General features: G+C 36.2%; 1 protein-coding gene across 14 annotated transcripts in view; it reads left to right on the top strand.

The window, feature by feature from the left end:
* Positions 1-23,581, top strand: part of FRY (FRY microtubule binding protein) — a 234,580-nt gene that overhangs the window by 194,235 nt on the left and 16,764 nt on the right. For 13 of the 14 annotated variants that reach the window (XM_072032630.1, XM_072032633.1, XM_072032632.1 and 10 more), the window contains 9 exons: positions 3,142-3,282; positions 3,999-4,178; positions 5,363-5,524; positions 6,319-6,393; positions 7,415-7,585; positions 13,301-13,501; positions 14,028-14,189; positions 17,797-17,960; positions 19,173-19,362. In XM_072032630.1, coding sequence (XP_071888731.1) covers positions 3,142-3,282; positions 3,999-4,178; positions 5,363-5,524; positions 6,319-6,393; positions 7,415-7,585; positions 13,301-13,501; positions 14,028-14,189; positions 17,797-17,960; positions 19,173-19,362 — 1,446 coding nt within the window. Of the gene's footprint in view, positions 1-3,141; positions 3,283-3,998; positions 4,179-5,362; positions 5,525-6,318; positions 6,394-7,414; positions 7,586-13,300; positions 13,502-14,027; positions 14,190-17,774; positions 17,961-19,172; positions 19,363-23,581 lie in introns of those variants that run through there. The other variant, XM_072032637.1, reaches the window with a different exon arrangement.

The following is a 23,581-nucleotide window of genomic DNA, read 5'->3' as shown; positions in this document are numbered from 1 at the left end:
CCAAAGAGATGAAGTGTTGGACATTGCAGGGGGCTCTGTGTAGCTGTTATTTTTAATGAAAAGAGCGGAAATTAGCAGAAAGAAACAGAATTACTGTAAGGAAGTAATTCTTCTTATAGCCAGGCTCTCTGCCAAAGGATCTAAGAAAACTATGTTGGCATCTCTGATATTGACTATCTGCACATTTTCAGAGCCTGAGAGGCCAGGCTGAGCACACACTCAAACTTCAGAGCAAGCTTGGCCCTGTTGCCACAAGCCACAATTCCTCACCATGTTTGCAGGTGTGGGCTCTAAGTAACAGTCATGTCAGATCTTGACTGATGGTGAAAGCCATGACTGTTCTGTAAGACACCAAAACAGGACCTTGAGGTTTTCCTGTCTGTTTTCAGGCTCAGAGACTCTGAAGAACTAATAGCTCTTCAAACAGGACAACTCTGATTCCTCTGGAATCAAGCATTTTATTCATAGGCAAACTCGTATTTCTTATTTTAAAATGCTGTAAAAATTGAGGGCTTAAATCTTTCTCCTTTGCTTTCCCAGCCTTAGGAAAGCATCTGCCCCTCTGTTTTCCTTGCAGTGCTGTGTGCACAGTGATCTTGCTCCCATCAAAATGGGCACACATGTATGGAGAATATTCATTTGCACTTTCCCCTTGTTACAGATTGGCACAAGGCTACTATACAAACAGCAAGTCAGGCAGGTTTTTGACCATAATTAAGGCACATTCCTCACATAACACCATCATCACAGGATGACAGCACATCAGGCATAACTTCCTTCCTCTGTATTTACATTGACTGCAGCTGTGCTGAGTCACAGCTGGGGAGTATTTGTATGGGTGTAGGGTAACTGCCAGTCTGGTAGAGGAGCAAAGGACAAAAAACCGTGTTGTTCGGCCTGCTGTGGCCATGAAAAGGGTTTTCCAGACCTGCTGCCAGATTTAGAAGGGCAAAGGTGGCAACTCTTTCAATGAGCAGCAGACAGCCCAGGCAACTGAAGTTCTGAGTTAGCTACTGCTTCAGGAAAGGGACAAACGTAGTTAACAGAGTGTGGAACCCTAGACCCAGAAAAGCCGTGGATAGTTACCGTACCCAAGAGAGGAATCCACGGTTTTTCCAAACAGTTTGTGTGAACCCAAGTCAAAGACTGAGTAATTATGATTTTATTTTGTAAATGCAGTGGAAGGTCTTTGTCCTCAAACTCCCTGATATGAATGATGTGTTATCTAAATTCCATCTTGCTGCTGGTTTTGTTACTTCTGGTAACAAAAGAGTTCTTATTGTTCTAAATACATTTCAAAGTTGTTGTTTCTTCATTACATTGCAACGCTCCTTCTCATGAAATATTCATGATGTATTCAAATATACACTTGGACTATCAAGAACCACATATGGTAATTAGAGAAAATGAAAACTGGCAAAGTCTACAAATGTTTAAAGTTTAAGGGGCAAGATCTATTTAAGCCAAAGGATTCTGTTGACAACAAATCTATACAAACTGGAATGGAAATTAGAAGCTTTCAGAGGTAAAGTTTCTAGGACAGCTTTCTAAACAGCAGTAGAGACAAAAATCCCGCTATTTCCCAAGAACTCCTTTTCCTCTTACAAAAGTGATTATCTGATACAGCAGCCTCTATCAGAGAACAAAGAATTTCTTCCTCTCATCCAGCAAGTTTCTTCCTGTCCTTCTTCCTATACTTAAATGCTATACCAGCTGATGTGCTGGGTAATATAAAGTTATTTACAAGGACAGACTCATGACTGTAATGCAACACAAGAAAAAGACTATAATTCTGCTTCGAAGAACAATTGCTAAGCACATTTATCTCTCAGTAAAAGTATCCTTGGAATGGAGCTGCTTGCCATATAATATATTTAATTTAAAATGTCTTGCTGTCTTTTTCCAGAGGAATAGGGACATCATAAGTGAGTTCTGTCCATTGTGCTAATAGTGAAGTTTGTGTACTTTGTTCTATGAATCACTAATTACTGCTTCTTTTTACCAGTGAAAGAAATCAGAAGATAAATAGTGGGATTACATTGTCTGCCCAAGCTGAGTAGTTCATTTCAGCTGGTGTGAGGCATTATCATTCAATAAGAAGAGAAGCCTTGTCATTTGGGCCACTGAGGGCATCTAGTAAATTGTTAGTGTCCACTTGGGTAACAGCTGACATTTTTCTCTGCTGGAAGATTAATGACACAAGACACCGTACCTTTTTTTTTTTTTTTTAAAGTAATTGCTTTCTAGATCTTCATATTTGTAGTAACCAGTAGTAGAAGAATGTTTTGTTCACCTGAATGGAAAGATAGATTCTAATCTTGGAGCTTCTGGTAAACTCCAGCAATAACATTTGACTGCCTCTGAAACTTATGGGGAGGGACAGTACCTGTCACCAATGACAGAATTTGCTGCCTTCCAGGAAATTTTCAGCTAATTCACACATGTGCAAACATAGCATGTCTGTCTGTATGCCTCCTGAATTACTGTTGTGTATATGCGAGGGCACAGTTGCATTTCCAAGGTACATTGTAGTAGTCCAGGATATACATTCAGGTGTTCCAAAATTCCGGGATTTAGATCAAGCCATTCCTTGTATTAGCATCTACAGTAAGAGAACCCAGGGACTCCATCTCCTCCTTAACAGCAGATGTTTGACAGTTACAGCCAGTGAGCACTGGCAGCGAGGTATGTTTGGATGACTATATATTGATGTCTGAATAGTAGCAGTTCTGTTTCTTCACTTGTTTTTTTTTGTTGTTTTTTTTTTTCCATGACTTTCAGCAAAGATAGAAGTAAAAAGATACTCCCCTGTTTTTATTGGGTGTGTTTTCCCAGTCACAGTGTAAGTCTTACCTGCCGGTTTACTTAACTGCTGAATCTGTTTTCTGGATAAGTTAGGGCAGGCATATATAAAATGTATGTTTCATTATCAAAACAGACGGGCATTTGGCTTCCAATTTAAAGCTCTACTTTTGTTTCACACTTTTATCATTATTGCTTGTAAAATAGTTATAAAATGCTATTGTGAAATCAGTGGGTGAAGAGAGATAAATCGTACAAATGGTATTCATAAGACTAGTAGCTTTTTCCTTAAGGAGAAATGCCTCAAAATTTCATTATATCCGCCTTTCTTTTTAACAGCTTCTAGAAAAAGGCCTTCCCAGCATGCAGCAGTCCCTCTTGCAGATGATCTACAGTCTCCTCAGTTATATGGACCTGTCAGCTATCCCTGTGAAACAGTTTAATGTGGAAGTACTAAAAACTATTGAAAAATATGTACAGGTAAATACCATATCTTCTTTATATTAAAATTTAATTTTTAATAAGTTGTTTTCTTTGTAAGAGTTTAGGACAAGGTTAGCAGGAAGGACTGAGGCTCTCCACCGAGATATCTAATTTATAAATATCCTAATGCCTAATAGGCTGTGTGTCTCCAAATAAGATGCTCAGCTGTGTTCACTGTGTAGGAGAGGTTAGGCTGTGGCTATACTGATTCAGAAAGCAAGCTTAACACCAGGCAGACCACTTTTTAATTCTTAGTATGAGGCACTTACCTTCAGAGGTGAGTGAGTATAAGCACTTACCTTCAGAGACTTCTGCACCAAACTCTTGGCAAGTGGAAAATACACATCTCTACTAGGAATTCACAGCTCTAAAGTGCCTGTGTCAAGTCAGTTTTTCTGTTAACCAGATGGGCAATCTGAAATGGCCCCTGTATTCCCAATGATCAAGGCATTCAGGTGGGAAACTTTAAATCCTTTGTCTGTCAAATTGGTAGCTCTCCTGCTTTGCAGGCTAGTCCCCTAACCTGAGGCAAGGGGTTTGGTATCTCCTGTTGAAATTATTTTGGAAGTGTATACCTTGGTGCTGGCCAAGAGAGAAAGAATAGTATTGTTCCCATGCCACATTTTTATTATGTGTCAAAAAAATGTCTGTAAGTGTAAATAATTTTGAATATGTAAATCTTTAATTTGCTGATTAAATATATCTATTTCTAGAGCATTCACTGGAGAGAAGCCTTGAATATCCTGAAGTTGGTAGTTTCTCGTTCTGCCAGCTTAGTTTTACCATCATATCAACACAGTGATCTTTCAAAAATGGAAATACATCGAGTGTGGAACAGTGCTTCCAAGGAGCTACCGGGGAAGACTTTAGAGTTTCATTTTGATATTTCAGAGGTACTATTTGTAATTCTGCTACTTAAAACCTTACTTCTGTCATTTGATAATTCCTAAAACGTGTTGTAGCTTCTTAAGAAAGTAGAAAACTTGTGAAAGAAAGGAAAGCTATAAAATGGAAAGTCTCTTAAATTCTCATTCCTCGCTGACATATATAATGATATATTTAGTCACTGGAGGGTTTTTTCTGTATTTGCATTGGATTAATTTTTTATTTTTTTTTTTTAAGGAATTTTTGGTTATATTTAAAAGTCCCTGGTAGAAAAGCTATGTTGCAATTGCACCAACTGTAATATGTAAATACACTATGTGTATAATATATTTCCCCCAAGCATTTTATACTTGGATGCCAGTGTTCACTGTCCTCTAAGGCAGTACTGCCTGGCTTCTGACTGAACTCTTTTACAGCAGTGTTTATCCTGCAAATCCTATGCGCCTTTTAACTTTATAGAACTGAATGGTCCTGTTGACTTTAATGGGCAACTCACTCTATTTATAGTTATGTACCTGCATGATTGCTCGCAGCATTATGGAATTTATAGAGATAAAAGTGAGACTTCGTGTTAAAAGGAAATAGGAACATAAAAAGGTATCTTGTACTATTGTTATAAAGGCCTTTTTCTTGTTGTTTAATGTACGGTGGAGTCACCATCCATGGGGGTGTTTAAGGAAAGGTTGGATGTGGTACTTAGGGAAATGTTTTAGTGGGTGATATTGGTGGTAGGGGGACAGTTGGACCAGATGATCTTGGAGTCTTTTCCAACCTTAATGATTCTATGTAGAAACATGGAGGGGAAAAAAAGGGGGGGGGGGGGAGGGCAAGAAATCTGGATTTGAAATAAATTTCATAAGTGTTCTGCTTTCTGGTTTTGTTGTTGTGGTTGGGTGTTTTTTTGTCTACTTCTTATGTTATAGACTATTAGTTGTTTTGAATGTTAGCTATTAGGGAACAGAATCACTCACTACTAGGTGTGGTAATAGCCACTGTGATTTCACAGTGGAAAGTAACGTACATACATACAAATTGATGTGAAATTTGTGAACCCCTTGTTTCCCCCATGCTTGTGATCTTCATAGTAATCTTTCCCTGCAACTTAAGTAGCAGGCCCCATTGTAAGTTCACCCAGGAGCATTGTGTTAATAAATACTTAGTTAATTAGTTAATAAATTACTCTCTATTTAAGACTCCAATTATCGGGAGGCGGTATGATGAGCTGCAAAGTTCTTCTGGACGAGATGGTAAACCTAGGGCAATGGCTGTCACCCGAAGCACTTCTTCAACCTCATCGGGATCTAACTCCAATGTCCTTGTTCCTGTGAGCTGGAAGAGACCACAGTACTCTCAGGTAAACTCTTTAAAGTAGCACACAATTTATTTACAAGTTGCACTTGGAGGAACTGAATTACTGCACACTGGGTTCCAGACTGGCTGTGGAATAGCAGCACAAGCATCTGATGTGTGTGCTGAATTATCTTAGACTCAGAAATGGACTGCTGTGTTTTATAATACAGCCTTCTTTCAACCTGTAGTAAATGCATCTAAGACCTCAGTGTCACATTTAGCTAAAACTAACAGGTGAGTCCAGGTGTTAGCAAGGAGAGCAGATAGATAGCAAGTGCCATTTTGTAACTGTTGTTTTCTTGGGAAATAGATTAAAAAGAATTCCTTGGCACAATTATCCTAAAAGTGATGTTTGATTACATTATTGATTTTTCATTAGCTGCCAGTTAAAACAAAACCATGAAGAATAACTGTATTTATTGTTTTCTTCTTTCTTTTATATGTAGCAGATTATAGAGGAGTGACTCAGCCTCCAATTCTGCAAAACATAATTATGTATGTGCTTAATTCTAAGGCTCTGAACTGTCCTTTTGAAGTGATCCACAGGATCTAATGTTTTCTTATTATGCTCAATAGAATTAATAGGCTAATTTTAAAATAATGAGCACCAAAATAATTAACAGCTATTTTTATTTTTCCTTGTATGCACAGTTGCTCTGAAAACAACCCTGTGAGCACTGAATGACTAATTCTTTGGCTGGTTCCTTCTAATTAAAAATTGCTAATGTATGTTTGTAGCCACCAGGAGAATAAGTGCTTTAAAAAAAATGCTAACTTGAGAAACATCTTGTCTCCTAGAAAAGGACAAAGGAAAAGCTGGTACATGTCCTTTCCCTGTGTGGTCAGGAAGTTGGGCTGAGTAAAAACCCTTCAGTAAGTAGCCTTGTATTGACCCTTTCTGTATTTCATTGTGCCCAAAACTTTAAATGTAAAGAACTCTATTTCCCAGTGTTGTTGACCCAATTTGTGTAATTTAATGTCACATTACAGTCATTCTAATTTACCCTGCTCTATGCTGCATTTCTCACCATATAGACCAGTGGGTAAATGGCCCTTCCACTTAAAGATTATTTACTTACAGAGCTACATGCTTTTTTTCTGTGTCAGATGTGATGTTATAGGCTTTATGTATGGCAGCTCAGCGGGTAGAGGGTAATGATCTGTGGTATTACCAGTCTAAAGCCTTAATAGAGTACAAAATTAAATTACAGAGGTAAAACTGAGGTGGGATCTGATTTTTCTATTTGATACTAGTTGTAACTGTACTCTTTAAAAATTAATATTGTCTGGTGCTAGGAAATAAGCAATAGATCATCCAAAGTAGGAAGTTCTAGAAATAATTATTAAATATTCTCGACAGAGAAATGAAAACTTCTGAATTATTTTGAATATTGTTTATATATCATTTGTACTATGGTGCAAGATGGGGACCATTGCATCTTCACAACTAAATTGCACATATAATTATTTTTAGTAAGAAAGGAAAAATTATAGCATGTTGTGTTTTCTAATCTTGACATGTTTTTGAACACTGTCTTTGACTAGAAGCTTTTTGATGAACTTAACTCATCCCTTTGACAGTATTTGCTTTGCAAAATCCCCTGAATTTTATTCTTGTAAATGTATACAAACATCCAGGCAACATCCATCTGCAGCCATTAGGAGGTAGCTGTAATATTCTTGGACGCGTTCCTGCAGTATGAAGTTGTTTCTTTGTACAAGTTTAATCTGAAGGCACCTGTCCAACATAAATAATAAAGAGTGTTCTAAAAATACTCAGTGAAGGAATTAGGTGTGTACTGGAAATACAGTCTTCCGAATAACCAATTACAGCTTTTAGGAAGAAACAACCGGAGTGAACAGTTTGTTACAAGAGAAATCCTTTGAATTGTAGGTGATTTTTTCTTCCTGTGGTGACTTGGATCTGATTGAGCACCAGACAAGCTTGGTGTCCTCAGAAGACGGAGCAAGGGAGCAGGAGAACATGGATGATTCAAACAGTGAACAACAATTCAGAGTCTTTAGGGACTTTGACTTCCTAGATGTTGAGCTGGAAGATGGGGAGGTACAGTATATTTTCTCTGAAACATCTCTTTTATTAAAACAGTTTGCTATTCTTTGTACTACAGACTGTACTCTTCTTATAACATAAAACTAACTGTTTAACTATAAACTTTACTTTGAGTTGAGATTATTTATAATGTTCATTTAGTGTTTACTTCAGTAGCATAACAGTAACAGGCTACCACACCCTTCCTTTTTGAATCAACTTTAGGAAACACTGTGAAACTGTTACTGGAAGATAAAGCCTCTGTTCTAATACCTTTTAAGTGACTTCACTCTCAAGTGAATTTATTTTAAATACAATTTTTAAAGTGTCTAAATTATTAATAAAAATATATTTGCAGATTAAAAAAAAATAAATTAATTAATTTGTTCCAAATCTGTTGGTTTGTGAGTAACCTACAAAATATGAATTCAGGCCTTTAGGCTGTTATTACTCTTACAAATGCTGATGAAATCACTAATGTTTGGAGAGAGGTAACTTCTCTGCTTAGGTGTCAGTGATTTCATGATTTCATGCAGGAGCAGAACCCTGGGGGCCCAGATCAGGTCTTGACAGGTCAGCTCATCTTTAGCTGAAACTGATGAAGGGAAAAGTTAAAGAAATGCTAAATTTTTTAGGGGGCTGCACTCTTTAACATTGCTTGTTTCAAATTTGGAGCGCTTCTTTCTGTTTGGGTGCCAGACAAGTCTAACAATTTTGTTACTATTTAAATGTTCAGAAATTGTTAGCTCTTTTGATGAATGCAAATGCTTATCAAATCTGAAAGTTTAATCAATACTCTTATCATAAACTGGACTAAGTTTTATAAGTGAATTCTCCCAGGCATTGCTCTTAACCCTGATCAGAACATGTGTACAGTTTTTTCCCTTGTAGAATTACACTAGTAATATTTAAGGTAAACTGACCCCTTACCTGTGAACTCAAGTACATCTAAATTTCACTTTTTTTTCCAATGAAGAGAAAGGATGAATGAATGGAAGATTGTCACAGAGCCCTTATTTTCCAAGTCAGGAATCTCCTGTCAAAGTACACTTACTTGAGCTCACAGTTGTGCATTGCTTTGCTCAAAATAAAATAAAAAAGCAGGTGACACCGGTGGTTGAAAATACATAATGAAGAAGCTTTATTCTGCAAACAACAAATAATAGAACATTAATTCCAAATTGCTTTCTCAAAGAGATGTACTGGCTGCAGTTGTGTCTGCCTTAAATACTTTCAAAATATTAAAAGGAATTGGGACTAATTATCATAGAATAATTGTTTGTCCAGTGAGTGATATTTAGGAATTTCTTCTTTCTCTTCAGCAGTTAAAAGCATATATGTATTACATATAATTGTGCAGAACAATTCCTATCCAAAAGAGTTCACCTTCATGGACTCTGATCCTGCAAAGATTTGAGGATAAGTTCAAGCCTGAGGCCTGACATTAATCAATATATTGCTTGTCTTAAGTTGGTTGTGAGAGAGATAATAAACTGCTCAAGTTTTATGTGATGATAACTAAAAATATCATTTTTTACATAATGCAGTTCTGAAATTGCCATGGATCTGAAACCTTGCATTCCAAGGTTTTGTCCTGCCTGATTTACTACTACTTTAGTGAAATAGATACTTCAGCCAAATTCAAACCTGGAAGAAGAAGCTATATCTCTAATGATTCAGTTGAAATCAGGTCTGAATTTGATATATTCATAAGCATGAGTAAAGCAATGTTGGCAAACTTAAACTAGCAAGAACACAAATAGACTTTCAAAAAAAGTTATGATTTAAGCAGGTCAATGATGCTTGTATCATCCCCAGATCAAAAAAAATATACTTTTTTGAAACTTCATAGAGATGTGAAGATAAGTAATGAACATTTTCAAACTTAGAAGATAAGCTGAAGAGTTGAAGTTTTTGTGATAACATTAGCTATAACTGTAGGCAAATGTTTGTCTATGATGTCTTTAATACAGTAATTTTACATAGATTCTTTCTATTTGTTTTTCTATCTGTTATATCTGCTACCCAGGAACTTCAGGTAAGAATGCTACTTGAACTCAGATGTGCTAGTATATGTTATGCCTTCTTGCAAACTTGTATTATAAAATAACCTCATAGTTTTTTTTGTTGCCCTCCCCCTCTTCCGTGTGTGGGTGGGGGGGCGGTAGGTGTGTGCTTGGACTTCTGACAGTGCTTCATATTTTTGTCTTGTATTAGAAATATTTTTTAGTTCTTTTTCAAAAATAAGTTTTAAATGACATTCTGCTTCATATTATGTTTGGTTTTGACATTTTCAATGGTCTCAACAAAGTTTGAAATATCTTAATTCTAGTATAAACATTTCAAAATTGGGCTATTTCATCTCTGTGCGTAAAAACTGTGTAGAAACAAAAGAAGAATTTCATTATTTAAAATATAGTAAAGTTTATGCCATTTGTTCCTATGGACAAATAATATGTAATTCCCAGCTTTTAAGTTGTAGAACATTGTCTCCTTTTAGCATCTTGCTAAAGCTGATACCTAAGACCTCTTCAGAAAGGTCAGTCATTGTTTTGACTGAAGTGCCTTAAATGAACTAAACAAATTAATTTAAAGCCTTAAATGAATTGAATAAATTAATTCATTCAGCTGTATACTCCTACTACCCTTTCCGGAATCATTTACCCTATGGAGAAACCTGGAAAGGCACATCAGTGTTTGTGAGTTTGGGAACTAAACTTGCAGTTTATCCATGTATAGTGAGTACTGCAACGACACAGAATTGGAATGAATTGTAGAAGTAATTTAAAAATATATATGTTAACAACAGTATTTTGTATATATGTTTGTATATATTAGTTACTATGAAAAAACAAAACAGCAACAACAAAAACACAGAAATGTCTTTGTCTCAAAATGCCTGTGCTCTAAAAGATACAAACCTATGGAAATGCTACCGTACTATTTAGTTCCATGATGCGTTTGCCTATACCCTACAATGTTTTTGTGACTCCAGTGACTTTGCATACTGTGTCAATACAGTAAGGTAAAAACTTGTCTGAAAGAAGTGTGGTTCTTACCAGTTTTTTGAAGGAGATATGCTGCTGTCTCCCGCATTGTATTACTCAATTTTTTCTGACCTTTCTGTGCCTCCCTTTCCCCTGCGTTGTGGTAATGTTTAAAGCAGCTGCGATGGCCAGTCTGCGCCTTTACCAGAGGGCAGTGATTATGGAAAGTCCTATGTAATAGCTGCAAGGCATGTTTATAAGTGACTCTTTTCTCTGGAATTGATGTTTGTTCCTGGTGGCTTTTAAGATAGGTGATATCTTTGCTCCTACTGTAGATAAAATGAACAGCCTCTCAAATACATCTTCCCTCCTGCTTGTTCACTCTGAAGGAAATACTGCTTCAGACTACAAAACCGACTCCACCTCAGTATATGTGTTGGCCTCTTGTTTAAATTCAGTTTAAATTCTGGATGTCCCTGTAGAAAGGTTATGCTAATCCAGATACTGTAGGTTATTTCATCTCTCACCCTTCTCTCTCATTTTAATTCACTTCCCCCTTCTAATAGCATGCCCTAGAAGTGTCGCTTTTCATTTCTCTTCTTTTTGCTGGCTTCCTTCTTTAACCCGTTGCAGAAGAAAACCACAAGAAATAGGCCCATAGACATAGGCTGCAAAATTCACTGATAGCTGCCCCAGGCACCATGAGGATCATGGTCATAATGGTCATCTTTGCTTGCTTGCTTACTTGCTTTGTTTCATTATTTTTTTTAGTTCAGTAACTGACATTTTTGTGGAGGATGCCCCTTGCTGCACGTATCTTCCAGCCTTCGTGGGGGAGGATGGATTGCCTAAGAATTTGCTAAAATAAGTAGCTGGAAACTGCACAATCATTTTTTTGAGTTAGAGACCTAATTTCTTAAATGTTTTTGGATCCCTTCCCGCGCAAAACTACTATATGATCCCAGTGCCAGGATGAAAAAAATCGTTTTCATTTGTTCTTAAATATAATGTCTTCCTTAATTCTACATGTTCTTGTGGATTACAGTTCTTGCATTTTTGGATATTTTTTTTTCTAAAAATGCATCTTTCTTTTTTCCTAATACTTTTTCATGAAAGGTGAGCAGAGTCTCATAAAACTGAACTGTATCCAATCATTCTCCAAAATCCATCGCATTAAAGGGCAATGATGCAAAATAAGATCTGTTTGTGCAAGTTGTTTGATTGTTTAGGAGGTTAGACTGCTATTGAATTAATTGCACATTAAGCACTTTGAGGCACCCACTCAGTAAATGTCTGAGTCCTGAATAGGGATTACTCAAGTGTTTAAAAACAGAAATCTGCTGAAGTACATTACTGAACTGAGACTTTTTTCTATGATTGAACATAATTTTAATCTGTGTGAGCCCGAGAGAAACTTCTTCTATAATCAGTGATTTGCTAATATTTATGATTTTTTTAGGCAGAGCTATATTTTTCTCAAATCCAGCTGTTCCATATTTAAAAGATCACTGCCAACTTGAATTTTGAGCACTTGCTTTGCTTGTTTAAGAATGTTGCTTCTTACAGTCTTGTTTTAAGAAGGCATCTTTGAACTTTAAGAAACATTTCTTTCCTCATCAATTTCCTTCCCATGTTGATGTTGAGGGTTTTCACCTAGAGAAAGGGCTCAAAGCTGCTGCTGGATGCTTCTGGGTAGACCTTCCCTTGCTTTGTAAGGCTCATTTGGGCTCCATCATCCATAGCAGGAGCGCTTGCAGATGCTCTTGCATTGTTGGAGAGGAACCCGGCCAGACTTGACTAAGGGAGCAAGAGAATTAGGGTTAACTAGTGATACCAAGTACAGTCTGCTGAAAATATAAATAAACAAATGGAAAAATGGTGGAAAACTATTTGTCACCTTTATACATGAAAGAAATTAAGTGATCTTTGTAGCAGTTCACCAGCTTAACAAAGTTATGCAATTTGCTTAATGCATTCAGCTTCATGCAACTGTATGTGAAAATCCAAATTGAAAGTTAACCAAGTTCACTTGACTGAAACTGAAAAAAGTGAAATTTTTCACTTAAAAAGTGAAATCTTATTTGGTACTATACTTCTCAAAGTATTCTTCCAAGTAACTCAGCTAAGTTCAAATTACAAAAATAAACCACATAGGCTTGAATAAAAGTTAAAAGGAGTGCTGCTTCAGCTATTACATTTTGCGTGCTAAATGAAGGGTGCATTCAAATCTGCCTTAACTCATTGCTATGGTAATGTACATAAAGAAGAAATTAAAAATTTAACATATGTTTCATGGCTGAAACATTGCTATGACCCATGCTCCTAATATTTTTAAACATCATGGGCAAAAGACCTTAAAGTTGTTTCCAAACTTCCCTTTTGCCTGTCATTGCTCTACTGGTATTGAGATGTGTGTATACATGGACTTACAAAACAAATGAATTGTTAAATTGGCAAATGCATGAAACACATCTAATACTGAAAAGAATGACTCTTCATTTAACTGTCATTTCCATGCTTCTGCTCTTACCTGCAGGTGAAGCGCTGGACAATTTTAAATGCTCCTGTTACATTATAGCTTAACAAAATAATGTCTATATCAAATTTGTATTGTCTATATCAAATTTGTATTATATTTTTACATTTAAAAAAAATATTTCCTGACCTAACTTTGATCTAATGATTAATTCGTTGTATATGATGAGTATCAAATCAAGGAAGCTGACCCTACATCCCATTTCAGGGTGAGAGCATGGACAACTTCAACTGGGGAGTTCGTAGACGGTCTCTGGATAGCCTGGACAAGTGTGACATGCAGCTGCTGGAGGAGAGCCAACTCTCAGGGAGCACGCCCAGCCTGAACAAAATGAACCCTGAGGACTCAGATGAGTCATCAGAGGAGGAGGACCTGACCACCAGCCAAATCTTGGAGAACTCAGACCTAGTGAGTTGCAAACCTGCAATTTAACAATAGATTGTGCTGTGTTTTAAATAAGCTGGGCTTTTAGTTTCCTCTTGTCCAGGTGCAATCTAATCAGCTGACTCTGGGGGATGGCATTCAATGCGGTATTTTCTCATTGTTTGCTTTTCCCTTATTTGAAAATGTATGCAAGAATTTTAATGCAAAATTCAAAACACAGAAAGCATCGTATCTGATTAGATAGCCTTTTTTCACAAATTGCGTAAGTGACCAGTAGTAAATCTATCTGATAAATTGAATACTGAAAGAATAGAACAAGACTTCCATTTTGCAAACTGGGTCAGGTTTTCATTGTTAACTTCTGGGATGCTTGCATACAATTTCTGTGATAAAAATATTGAAAGGGTTATACTGTGACTACATGTACAGGCTAATAGAGCCACCGTCACTGTCCTTTAATATAATGTTTGCTTTGCATGTTCATAAAAACGATGTTTGGTAAGGTAGCTGTATACTCAGTTCTTTTGTGCTTTTGATGTATTTTGCACAGATTATAAATCTTTCCCCCTCTGAGGATACAAACCACATTGACTCACTTTCTACATCGTGTGACACAACTTCAGCAGACCCTCATCATTTTAATATAGGAACATCTAGCTTTGATGGGTCTTTGCCTGATATGAATAATCTCCAAGTGTCTGAAGGATCCAAGGTGAATAAAATTTTACTTTCTTTTCCAACTACAATGAATTTAATGTAACATATTGACAAGTTTATTTTACTTAGACGTTCATGAAAGGTTTGATCCATGAAAGCAAGTATATTCTGACTTCCTGTACATAATGGTATAATTCAGTATATTCATATGCTCCTGAACACTCATAACCTTTCTGTTCTACTTATGCTTTCTTTATTAAAAGCTTTTATTTGTTGTTTCTTGAGGATATTGCACTATATACACCAAGATGCTACTAGCTCATTAGAAGACAAATTCATGAACTGGGTACAAGTTACAACTCTAAAGGAATACTTTTTTGTTCTTCATGCTGATTTAACAGAACAATATGCCAACTCATGGGGTGGGTGTATGCATGTATTCACTGAGATTTTTTTGTATGTGGGAACCTATTGTATAGTTGTGTGCACTGGATTCAGTTCTTGCCTTTTGGCAGACACTCAGAAATTTTAAATTCATGACCACAGTATTAAGCCATCTTGGGTGGAAGGAGGCAGAAGGATTTGTGAGGATAAAACAACCATGTTCATCACAGTTTATTTCAGACAAATGTATCAGAAGACGAACGTAATGTAAGGTTGGTAAATGGTTGTCAGTGTGAGGGCAGTTTCTTTAATTTCCTGTTTGATAATACTTCTGGTTTGGGGAGATTAGGTGAACACTTTCTTTCCAGAAATATAATCTGAAGGTTTTTTATTGTGGCTTTATGACACTTCTGCCTTAACAGTAAAGCTTTCTCTGTCCTGTCTGGATTGGATTTCTTATGCAGAAGAGCAGTGTAAGAATAGAACAGGGGAGGAAAATAGTTACCTCGTGTATTCCTCAGCTTTCATTCCTGTTCTTGCTTTTGGTCCGTTCCAAATGCAGCCACGCAAGTAATGGGTACACTGCATGTTACTGAAGTTACAGAAACTAGAATTCTAGATGACAGGTTGTAGAAAAGGAGGTTGGAATTGTGCTCAGTATTGGACTAATTGTGCTAGAAACCTCCCTAAGAGGGAGAAAGGACAGAAGGAGGGAAATGTGCTTAAGGATCAGGGAGGAGGGAAGCTTCTTAAAATAATGGTTGTGGAAAATATGAACTGATTATCATTTGTCAAAACAACTCTTGGTAATTTCTACATAATAACTTGTCTATAAGCAGAAGTTGGCAGAATTTCAGTTCAGGAAGCTATAGTCTGAACAGATACGTTTGCAGGTGGTGACTGCGGCTAATCCTGTACCTTCAGATGTAGTAGCTGTTGGTGCCGCACATTAAGAATTGCAAATCACAGTTCAGAAGTTTTGTGTAGGCCTGGGGTTTGTAATCTTTACTATGAAAATGTCTTTAATGCCCCAATATGTAACGCACCAGTGTTCAGCACAAAGCTTTGGAAACAGAAAATATGTAAATAATGAAAAAGCACAGTGGTTTCTTGTGAGGTTGACAGGCAAATTCACTTAGTCCTGAGACAGGTTTGAAGTTAGTGAGGTACGTGACCCAAGTTGACAGGGATTTGCCAATGTTCGAAGGATACTTGAACTGATAAACTCTACACAGAATGCCTTCTTAGTGTTTTTTTACCTCAAAGAGATTTTCTTCTAGTATGCATACTTCTGTGTTTTTACTCAAAACAAACTGTAGGAAGTATAAATAAAGTTAAAATGCTTGGTTTGGTGTTTATTTTAAGGAAGAAGTCATCCAATTTTTAGTCAGAAAACTTGAAACTTTCACCTCAGTAATTTTTACTTAATTTGATAACACAAAATCTGAGTCCTTTCTTGTTTCGCTTTTTGTCTGAGATTTTATTTCCAGAGTGCTAATGGTATGTCAACAATGCAGAGGAAAATGTTTGTTACTTCTTTAGTGCTATATGACAAGGTTTAGTTGTTGCATCACAATCAAAAACAAAAATATCACCTCTGCTTTTAAATAGATGCAGTGAATGAGAGCAACAGACATTAAAAGGCCTTCTCAAATGTCTCAGTGCCAAAATCCAGATGATATTGTTAATCAGAAGAAGTTGATTAAACTTATTTTCTATTAAAGATAGTAACAGCAATAATTTAAGATAGTATTTATAAGGGATCAGAAGGCAATGGTAGATTACGCTATGTGGATGCAAAGATTAAGATAACATTATCTTACATATTTTTCAAGTTATCAAAACTCCTCTATTTTGGAAGTGTATTCTAATCCTACATGTGAAATCCATTGCTACATGAATCTTTAGAATTCACTTTTTTTCTTTTTTGAACATCTTGTTGGACTCCAGTGGATGGGAGGTGTTTGTTTCACCTTTCTTTGCACTTTATCCCATCAAACTGTGTTTTCCTCATACAAACACTCTCATTGCCATAAACAAACCAATAGTTCAGTAGTAGCATTTCATGTTTGAAAGTGGTTAATACTACCTTCTTCTTGACAAAGCATAAAACATTTATGCTTCTTGACAGTTGCTCTGGCTCCTATTCTCATAATCCAGCCTTTTAGCTTTTATTTCTCTTTTCAGAACAGTTTGTGCTGTGATTCATTTCATCCCTCTTGGACTCAGAAATACTCTTATCACTTCAGGTTATTAAAGAAAAAAATCAACCACCTTTCTCCTACTTAATTTCTTATCTTGTTTAATTTTCAGAAATCCAAATCCCAAAAATTTATCTGCAGGATTCACACCTGTCTGGTAACCTGCAGAGGGCCTCTTTTCACTTCAAATTCAACTTGCCATAAACTTCCCTCCCTACCAGCCCACATCACACATAAATACATGCACATATACATCTGTGCATAAGCACACACCTCATGAGACACCTCAAACAGAAAAGAAGAAAGAATAAAGTTTATGTACTTCACATTGCAGTCATCCCAACAGGAACTGCTTTGGAGAAATGCTGTGGATGGTGCAGACAAATGGCAAAAGGTTAAAACTGAAACAAAATTTGTTCAGACTAAAAATGCAAGACAAATTGGAAAGATTTCAAGAAGAAATCAAGAGAGGCAATCAGAGGTGTCCATTAGCTTTAGATGCTAATGGACTGAAAAAAAAAAAAAAAAAGAGGTGGGGAAGGAAATGATAGAAGCATAATCCTTTTCATGGCCTGGGTTCCTCTTGAATGGCAGTTACTATGTAAATATGACATGCTAAGAATAACTCAATTCTAAGCATGCATACAATCTTCCAGACAGTGATTGTTTTCAATATGTTTTGAGAGTTGTTAATATACTCTTGGACCCTGCAAAGTGCTAAATGGCGAGGACAGCCTGGCAGTAAGAAGAACCCTATTGTTTTTCCTGAAAAAAAAAAAAATACTTCCCTGTTATGATGCCAACTATATTGAAATCTGAAATTCTTTGCTAGACAAATTGAGTTGAAGAAATACTTAAAACCAACATCGGTCCAAGACCTCAAGTTAAGCAAATACAGTATTTTTACTGAAGTTTAACTTGGTTCATGTCTTTTATAGTATAGGGATTAATAACTGTGCAATTTAATGTTCTGTCAAGTATGTGTGTTTTCTTTTTTTCATTAAGCACTTTCTAGGTATTAGTGGTATTAACTTACTAATTTGCTGTTTTCTAAGACATCATCATTCACTCCCCTAGGTTGAAGCTGTACATGAAGAGCAAGATATAGCAGTACATGAGGATGACCTTTCTGGGTCTACAAATGAACTCCCTGGAGCATTTGAATGCAGTGATAGCCTTAGTCTGGATATGACAGAGACTGAAGAGAAAGTTGACAGGCTGGAACAATTCGCTCTTACCAGGTACTTGTATATATTAGTGTATGTAAAACTGCTGTTATGTTGTACAACAAAAGTGGTAGTAAGGTGTTAGTTATATCATGGAATGGCTCTTTTGGTCACTGGAGATGTAAAGCTCTTGTGAGTTTAGAGTATGAAGACAGTGTCAAAATTATCAGCAGGTTTATTGTTCAACTCCAAAAAGAACAAGACTCTCTGTATGAACAGTTCATATCCTGTTTTCCTTACACATCTAGGCAGTCATTAAACACATAATAAATTTAAAAAAAAAAAATGATTTTTAAAGTTTTGCAGTAACATAAATTCTGCTTAGTTGACTGTTCAACAGATCAACCATGCATTCATCCTTCTTATTGCTTGTGGGTCATAAGGAGGTCACAGTACTGTCAAAAATCTGTGTACTGTTGAAGTACTGTGTACAGTTGAAGCCTCCAGATGATCATGGCAGGACCCCAGTAAATGTTGCACCAAAGCATCAAGATGTTTCCTTGCCATGTGCAGCTGCTTCAGATTTTGGATGCTGAGTTAGATTGCAGTCAACATCTTTTTATGAAGAGTAAAGTAGTAAGGATGCATAGAGAGGCCTTCTCTTTCTTTCTTTGTGCCACATTTCAGAATCACGACTCCTGTTCTTGGGAGCCATAGGAAGTATTTCTCCACCCCAAAGGGTCAAGTAGCTTAGTACCCTTTATAAATTGAAGTCAACCAGTTTCATTGACCATGGCGGAATGATGAGAAGTCTTATGAATGGGGAGAAGAGAGAGATCTTCTCCCATCCGTTATATTAGCAGGGGGAGTGTGATAAACCAAATGGGTCAGAATGTATAATGTTTGTACAGGCTGAGATATTTTTTTCAAAATATACGTTTTGCTATACATTATTATAACCAAGTTTTCCCAGAAGAGGTGTCTTTCATCTTGGCTTCTATCATCCTGTGAAGTTTTAACCTTCTTCCTCCAAACCATTTTATGATAAAGCAATTCAAGTATCCCAGGATGGGGAAATATAGATGATGATCGGAATTCTCATTTGGATGTTTTTCTCATTGTGGCCAACATCTTGCCAGTTTTCAAAAGTAACTTGAAAGTTGATGAGTATCTTTAGAAAGATGCTGTAATTGGTCCTGTGATTACATCTGTCAATTATAGTGTATTTTATCTGACACCTTCTCATTATTTTCCTTTCATCACAGTTTATTTTCTTTTCTCCTTCAGTTTTGGAGATGTTGATCGAAATGCCTCCCCTCCACCCTCGCCATTTTTTTCTGCCATCCTTGCTGCATTTCAGCCAGCAGCCTGTGACGATGCAGAAGAAGCCTGGCGTAGTCATATCAACCAGCTCATGTGCGATTCTGATGGTTCCTGTGCAGTTTATACATTTCATGTGTTCTCTTCCCTGTTTAAGGTGAGAAAATACATTTAAGAGATAACATCAAAATGTTTAGATTGTGCATGGCTATTAGGATGGCTCTAATAGTGGTACTAGTGATGAACTAACAGTGGTGTCACTGTTTTAATTTTGCGTGTTACAGAATTATACTAGACTATCATGCAAAACTGTCCTCTAGGACTAGTTTTGTCATAAAAGTAACATGTATCTCATAGTTGCGGCTTTGAAGATAACATTACAAAACGCGGATCCACTTCAAAGAGTATTTTATTCTGTACTTTAGAAGTAGTCTGAAACAACAACTGTAAGAGAGAGGAAATAGCCTTTCCATCTGAAACTATTGTTAACCTGTTATTTCAACATAACCTGTTGAAATTTGACCATGTCCAATGTAAATGTCAACATTATTAAATATTTTGTAGCTAATAATTTGAATAGAAATATCCAACTGCCATCATATAAAATAAATTCCAGAGAATGTGTCTAAAGACTAGAAATGCATTTTTTCTTTCTAAAACTGTGTGCATACAAAGATAAGAATCATGCAAGAAAATAAGAAAAAAGACATTAAATGTATAAGCTGTTCTAAGAAATCACTGTCTGTATTTGCATGTAATTAGTTTTAAAGCATTTTTTATTGTTTTTCCTGCTTTATATGAGGCAGCTGCAGGACGTATCACATTCTGCAGCAGAGTACAAAACAGTTACGTAACTTCATGCAGATTTAAATTACCTGTGGTCTCGGAGTATGCAATTTTTTTTATTAGCAAAGAGGGACCCTGCTAATAAATATACCATCTCAAGATCCTTTGGTATATTTAAGACAGTTCTTACACGAAAGAAGCATCATGCTTTAGGACTGTCTTTTCCATCCTATTTCCTCTGCAGTTAATTGCATACCTTCTCTAGCTTTACACTGCATCCTCTTATAAACACCGTACCACTTTAAATATGGGTACCTAAAGATAGGCATTCTTTTGAACACTGTCCGATAAATGACCATTTGAAAAAAAACTCCCAGCATTGACTTAAGTGCATGACAGGTCAACTTTGAAAATTAACCCTGTGTTTCTTCATGATGTAACAGCAAAAAAAGTCAAAATACACATCAGTCCTAGAGATTAGTGGCCCTGTTCAAGTATTTTGAGAGTTATTTGTCCTTTTTGTCCTCCTTGAAGAGGTGAGATGGAAATGGTGTCATGTACTTTTGAAAAGCAAAAAAATAAATATAATGTAATGCAAGACCTAAACATTACCTGTGAAGTGCCTATATAAATCCAAATCATGACATACACACAGTGCACTCGCTTCTCCTGTTTTTGAAAGGTAGCCTAGTAATGTTTTTCAGATAACTGGATAAGAAAGATTCAATACTGCTCTCAAAAGGTTTTTCAATAATGGTATAACATGAAAAACAGCAAAGAAAATTTGAAGGTATTAATAGTATCAACAAACCAGGATTTTCTAGATGGAGCTACACATGTATTTTTCGTTTATAAAAATAGCTCTGTTATTTTTCCAGATATTTTTTTTTCACAAGATCTCAGCTTCTCTGGAATTGTATTGTTTGCACTGTTAAACTTTACTACTCATCCAATAACTTAAAAGATTTTTGACCCTCACAAACAGGAAGCTTGAGAAAAAAGACCAATATTTGCTAGGATCACGAAGAAAGTACTGCCAAAATATTTAACTGTGAAACAAAATCCTTGTTTGGAATAGCCTGTCAACTAAATAGTTAGTGAAGTGAAGGAAGTGCATTTTCCAGGGCACCTACATTTTGGTCTGCATCAAGTTGATGGTATCCTGGATGTTTGCCCACAATACGCAAAGCTTGTTTAAAATTCCTGAAATTATTGAAGTACTTTTCCTGTAAACTGGTCGTATCTCAGAGATCTCTGGATAATCCTTACAACTGTCTGCTCTAAGCTGCCTCTTTGTATTCTGTCAAATCAAATGTCTTCCAGAAGACCATCTGATTAAGACAAGTACGTTTGAGAGCCAGCAAGTAGTTTCCACAGTTGAGCCTTTTTGTTACTAAAAATCCTCTTCCCAGAAGAGGAAACATCATGTTAACAAGAAAAAAAATGGGGGAATGTTTTGTTATTATTTACGTTCACAGAAAACACAGCGACTATATTCAGGCATATACATACGCATAGTTGATATAATGGTGATGGTTGGCACAATTACTCCCAATAGTCCCGTTTCATAAAATATATGATGCATTCAGGCCTTGCTTGAAACACTTCAGTCACTGTAATCTGCACCCAAAAGGACAATACTGAGATACCTTGGTATAGAACTGATAGTCCGTGTATTTACAAAATAAATTTATTTAGTGAGGTAAAATACCCAGATACCAATATATGGTCTCTGACCATTTCAAGTTTTAATACTTTAGGGCAGTGTTTAAGTCTGTTGTATTTTTAACAGTGGATTGATTGTTGCTTCCATGAATATCTGAAAAGGAATGCAGTAGAGGAAGAATATGTTTACTGAATAATAAACACTAGACTGATCAGGTGTTGATGAAGCTATGACTAAAATGTTTTGAGGAAGTATGTTATTAAAATAAACTAAAATTGTTTAAACTCATTCACAGATGAGTGCAAGAAGGAACCTAAGGAGTTCATGGTCCGTATCTTGCCCCGACTACATTGTTCGTTTTGGTCTTTTTAACTTTTTTCTCTAAACTGTTCTTAACTTCTAGGCTAAGATGAAACTTCGAAACATTCCTAGGCAAAGTAGTCCAGTACTTAGTTGTGACTCCTAATCATTTCAAAACTTCTGTGTTTTATGTCCATGACTGCTTGCTCTATCCATAGTGATACTCCTCTTTTCTTTGTAGTTTGTAGACCACTATCATGACTTCACCTATCCAAACTTTCTCTTGTTTAATTTCAGTTCTTCCAACCTTCACCATAAGCCACATTTTTGAAACTTCGAGCTGTTGCTATGGGCTCTTTTCAGTTAGTCTGTGTATTCCTTGAAAAGCAAGAGCGGGTTCTTTACTTCAGCCTAAGTTTTTATTAGCACTGACTAGAATTGGATTAGATGTTATGTAGAAGTTATTTCTATGTAAAAATTTCTTTCTGATAACTACTTTACAGTAGGGTAGAGTTAATTCATTTTTCACTTGTAATCCAATCTAGTATGCAGATCTTTTTCTACAGAATTTTGCCGTTCTGGTTACTCTCCGTCCTGAATGTGCTCTCTTGACTGTTTCTGTCTAGGTATACAACCTTGTCCTTCTTTCTTTTCCTGCACCATTTCTCCAGTCTATCAAGATCTCTGGCTCCCAAAGAGCTTGCAGGCACTGCAACTCAATCATCTATGCATTTAATATGCATGTTATATGTTCCATTATTCAGCATTTTCATTAACGACTTGGTTAGTGCCTAAGACAGATCCCAGTGGAATTCTGCTCAATTTATCTTTAAAATTGAACAGTGAGATGATGATAATTACCTTGTATGGTTTTCCATACCTAGTTACCTCTAGACCAAGTTTTTCTACCTCACTTCTAAGATAGTAAAAGAATTAATATGCAACATACCAGTTGCTTCTCCTCATATAGCATTTAAGCCTTTCATGGAAGTTAAATGGTTTTATGTGATTGGCTGTAAAGAGTTCTGTACTGTCTATTATTTATCTCTTACACATTCCCACAGTTCCCCGAACTTGTAATTCCTTTTGCTTTTTGAGATAAACACTTTCCTTATGTTTTTAACAACACCCTGTGTTCTCTGAGTTCTCAAATATCATCATTATGGCTTGTAGATTTCTTTACCCAGTATTACAATTATCATAACGTGAATTTCCCTAATCTGCAATGATGTAAAAAGATCCATTCTGACCTGATTTTTTATTGAGTCCAATTGATGTTTACCTGTTTCAGCTGTACCCAGATGTCCTTTCTGGGAGCAGTAAGGCAAAAGAAGGCATTTTCAGTAACATCTGTTAGCTCCAGTTTGAGTCCTTAGCCTTTCTCTTAATTATCTCTAGAATATTTTCTTGTGATTCTCTCTATTTCTAATTTGTTTGGCATCCACCTCTCTGATTATCATGCCAACAATATCATTCTAATTTTGGTGCCCAAGTTAGTAATTGAATAGTTTTATGTTCTGTTCTTTGCATGAGTATTTCCCTGAGTGAAGGCTTCATGATTTAGCCAGATATATGGCTTAATGTATTTTCTCTTTAAGTGGTACAGAATGTACTTCTGTCCTCT

Source organism: Anas platyrhynchos, chromosome 1, assembly GCF_047663525.1.
Source record: "Anas platyrhynchos isolate ZD024472 breed Pekin duck chromosome 1, IASCAAS_PekinDuck_T2T, whole genome shotgun sequence".
Taxonomy (NCBI): Eukaryota; Metazoa; Chordata; class Aves; order Anseriformes; family Anatidae; genus Anas; species Anas platyrhynchos.
The sequence above is the reverse complement of the archived record's forward strand: the minus strand, read 5'-3'. Positions and strand labels throughout refer to the sequence as shown.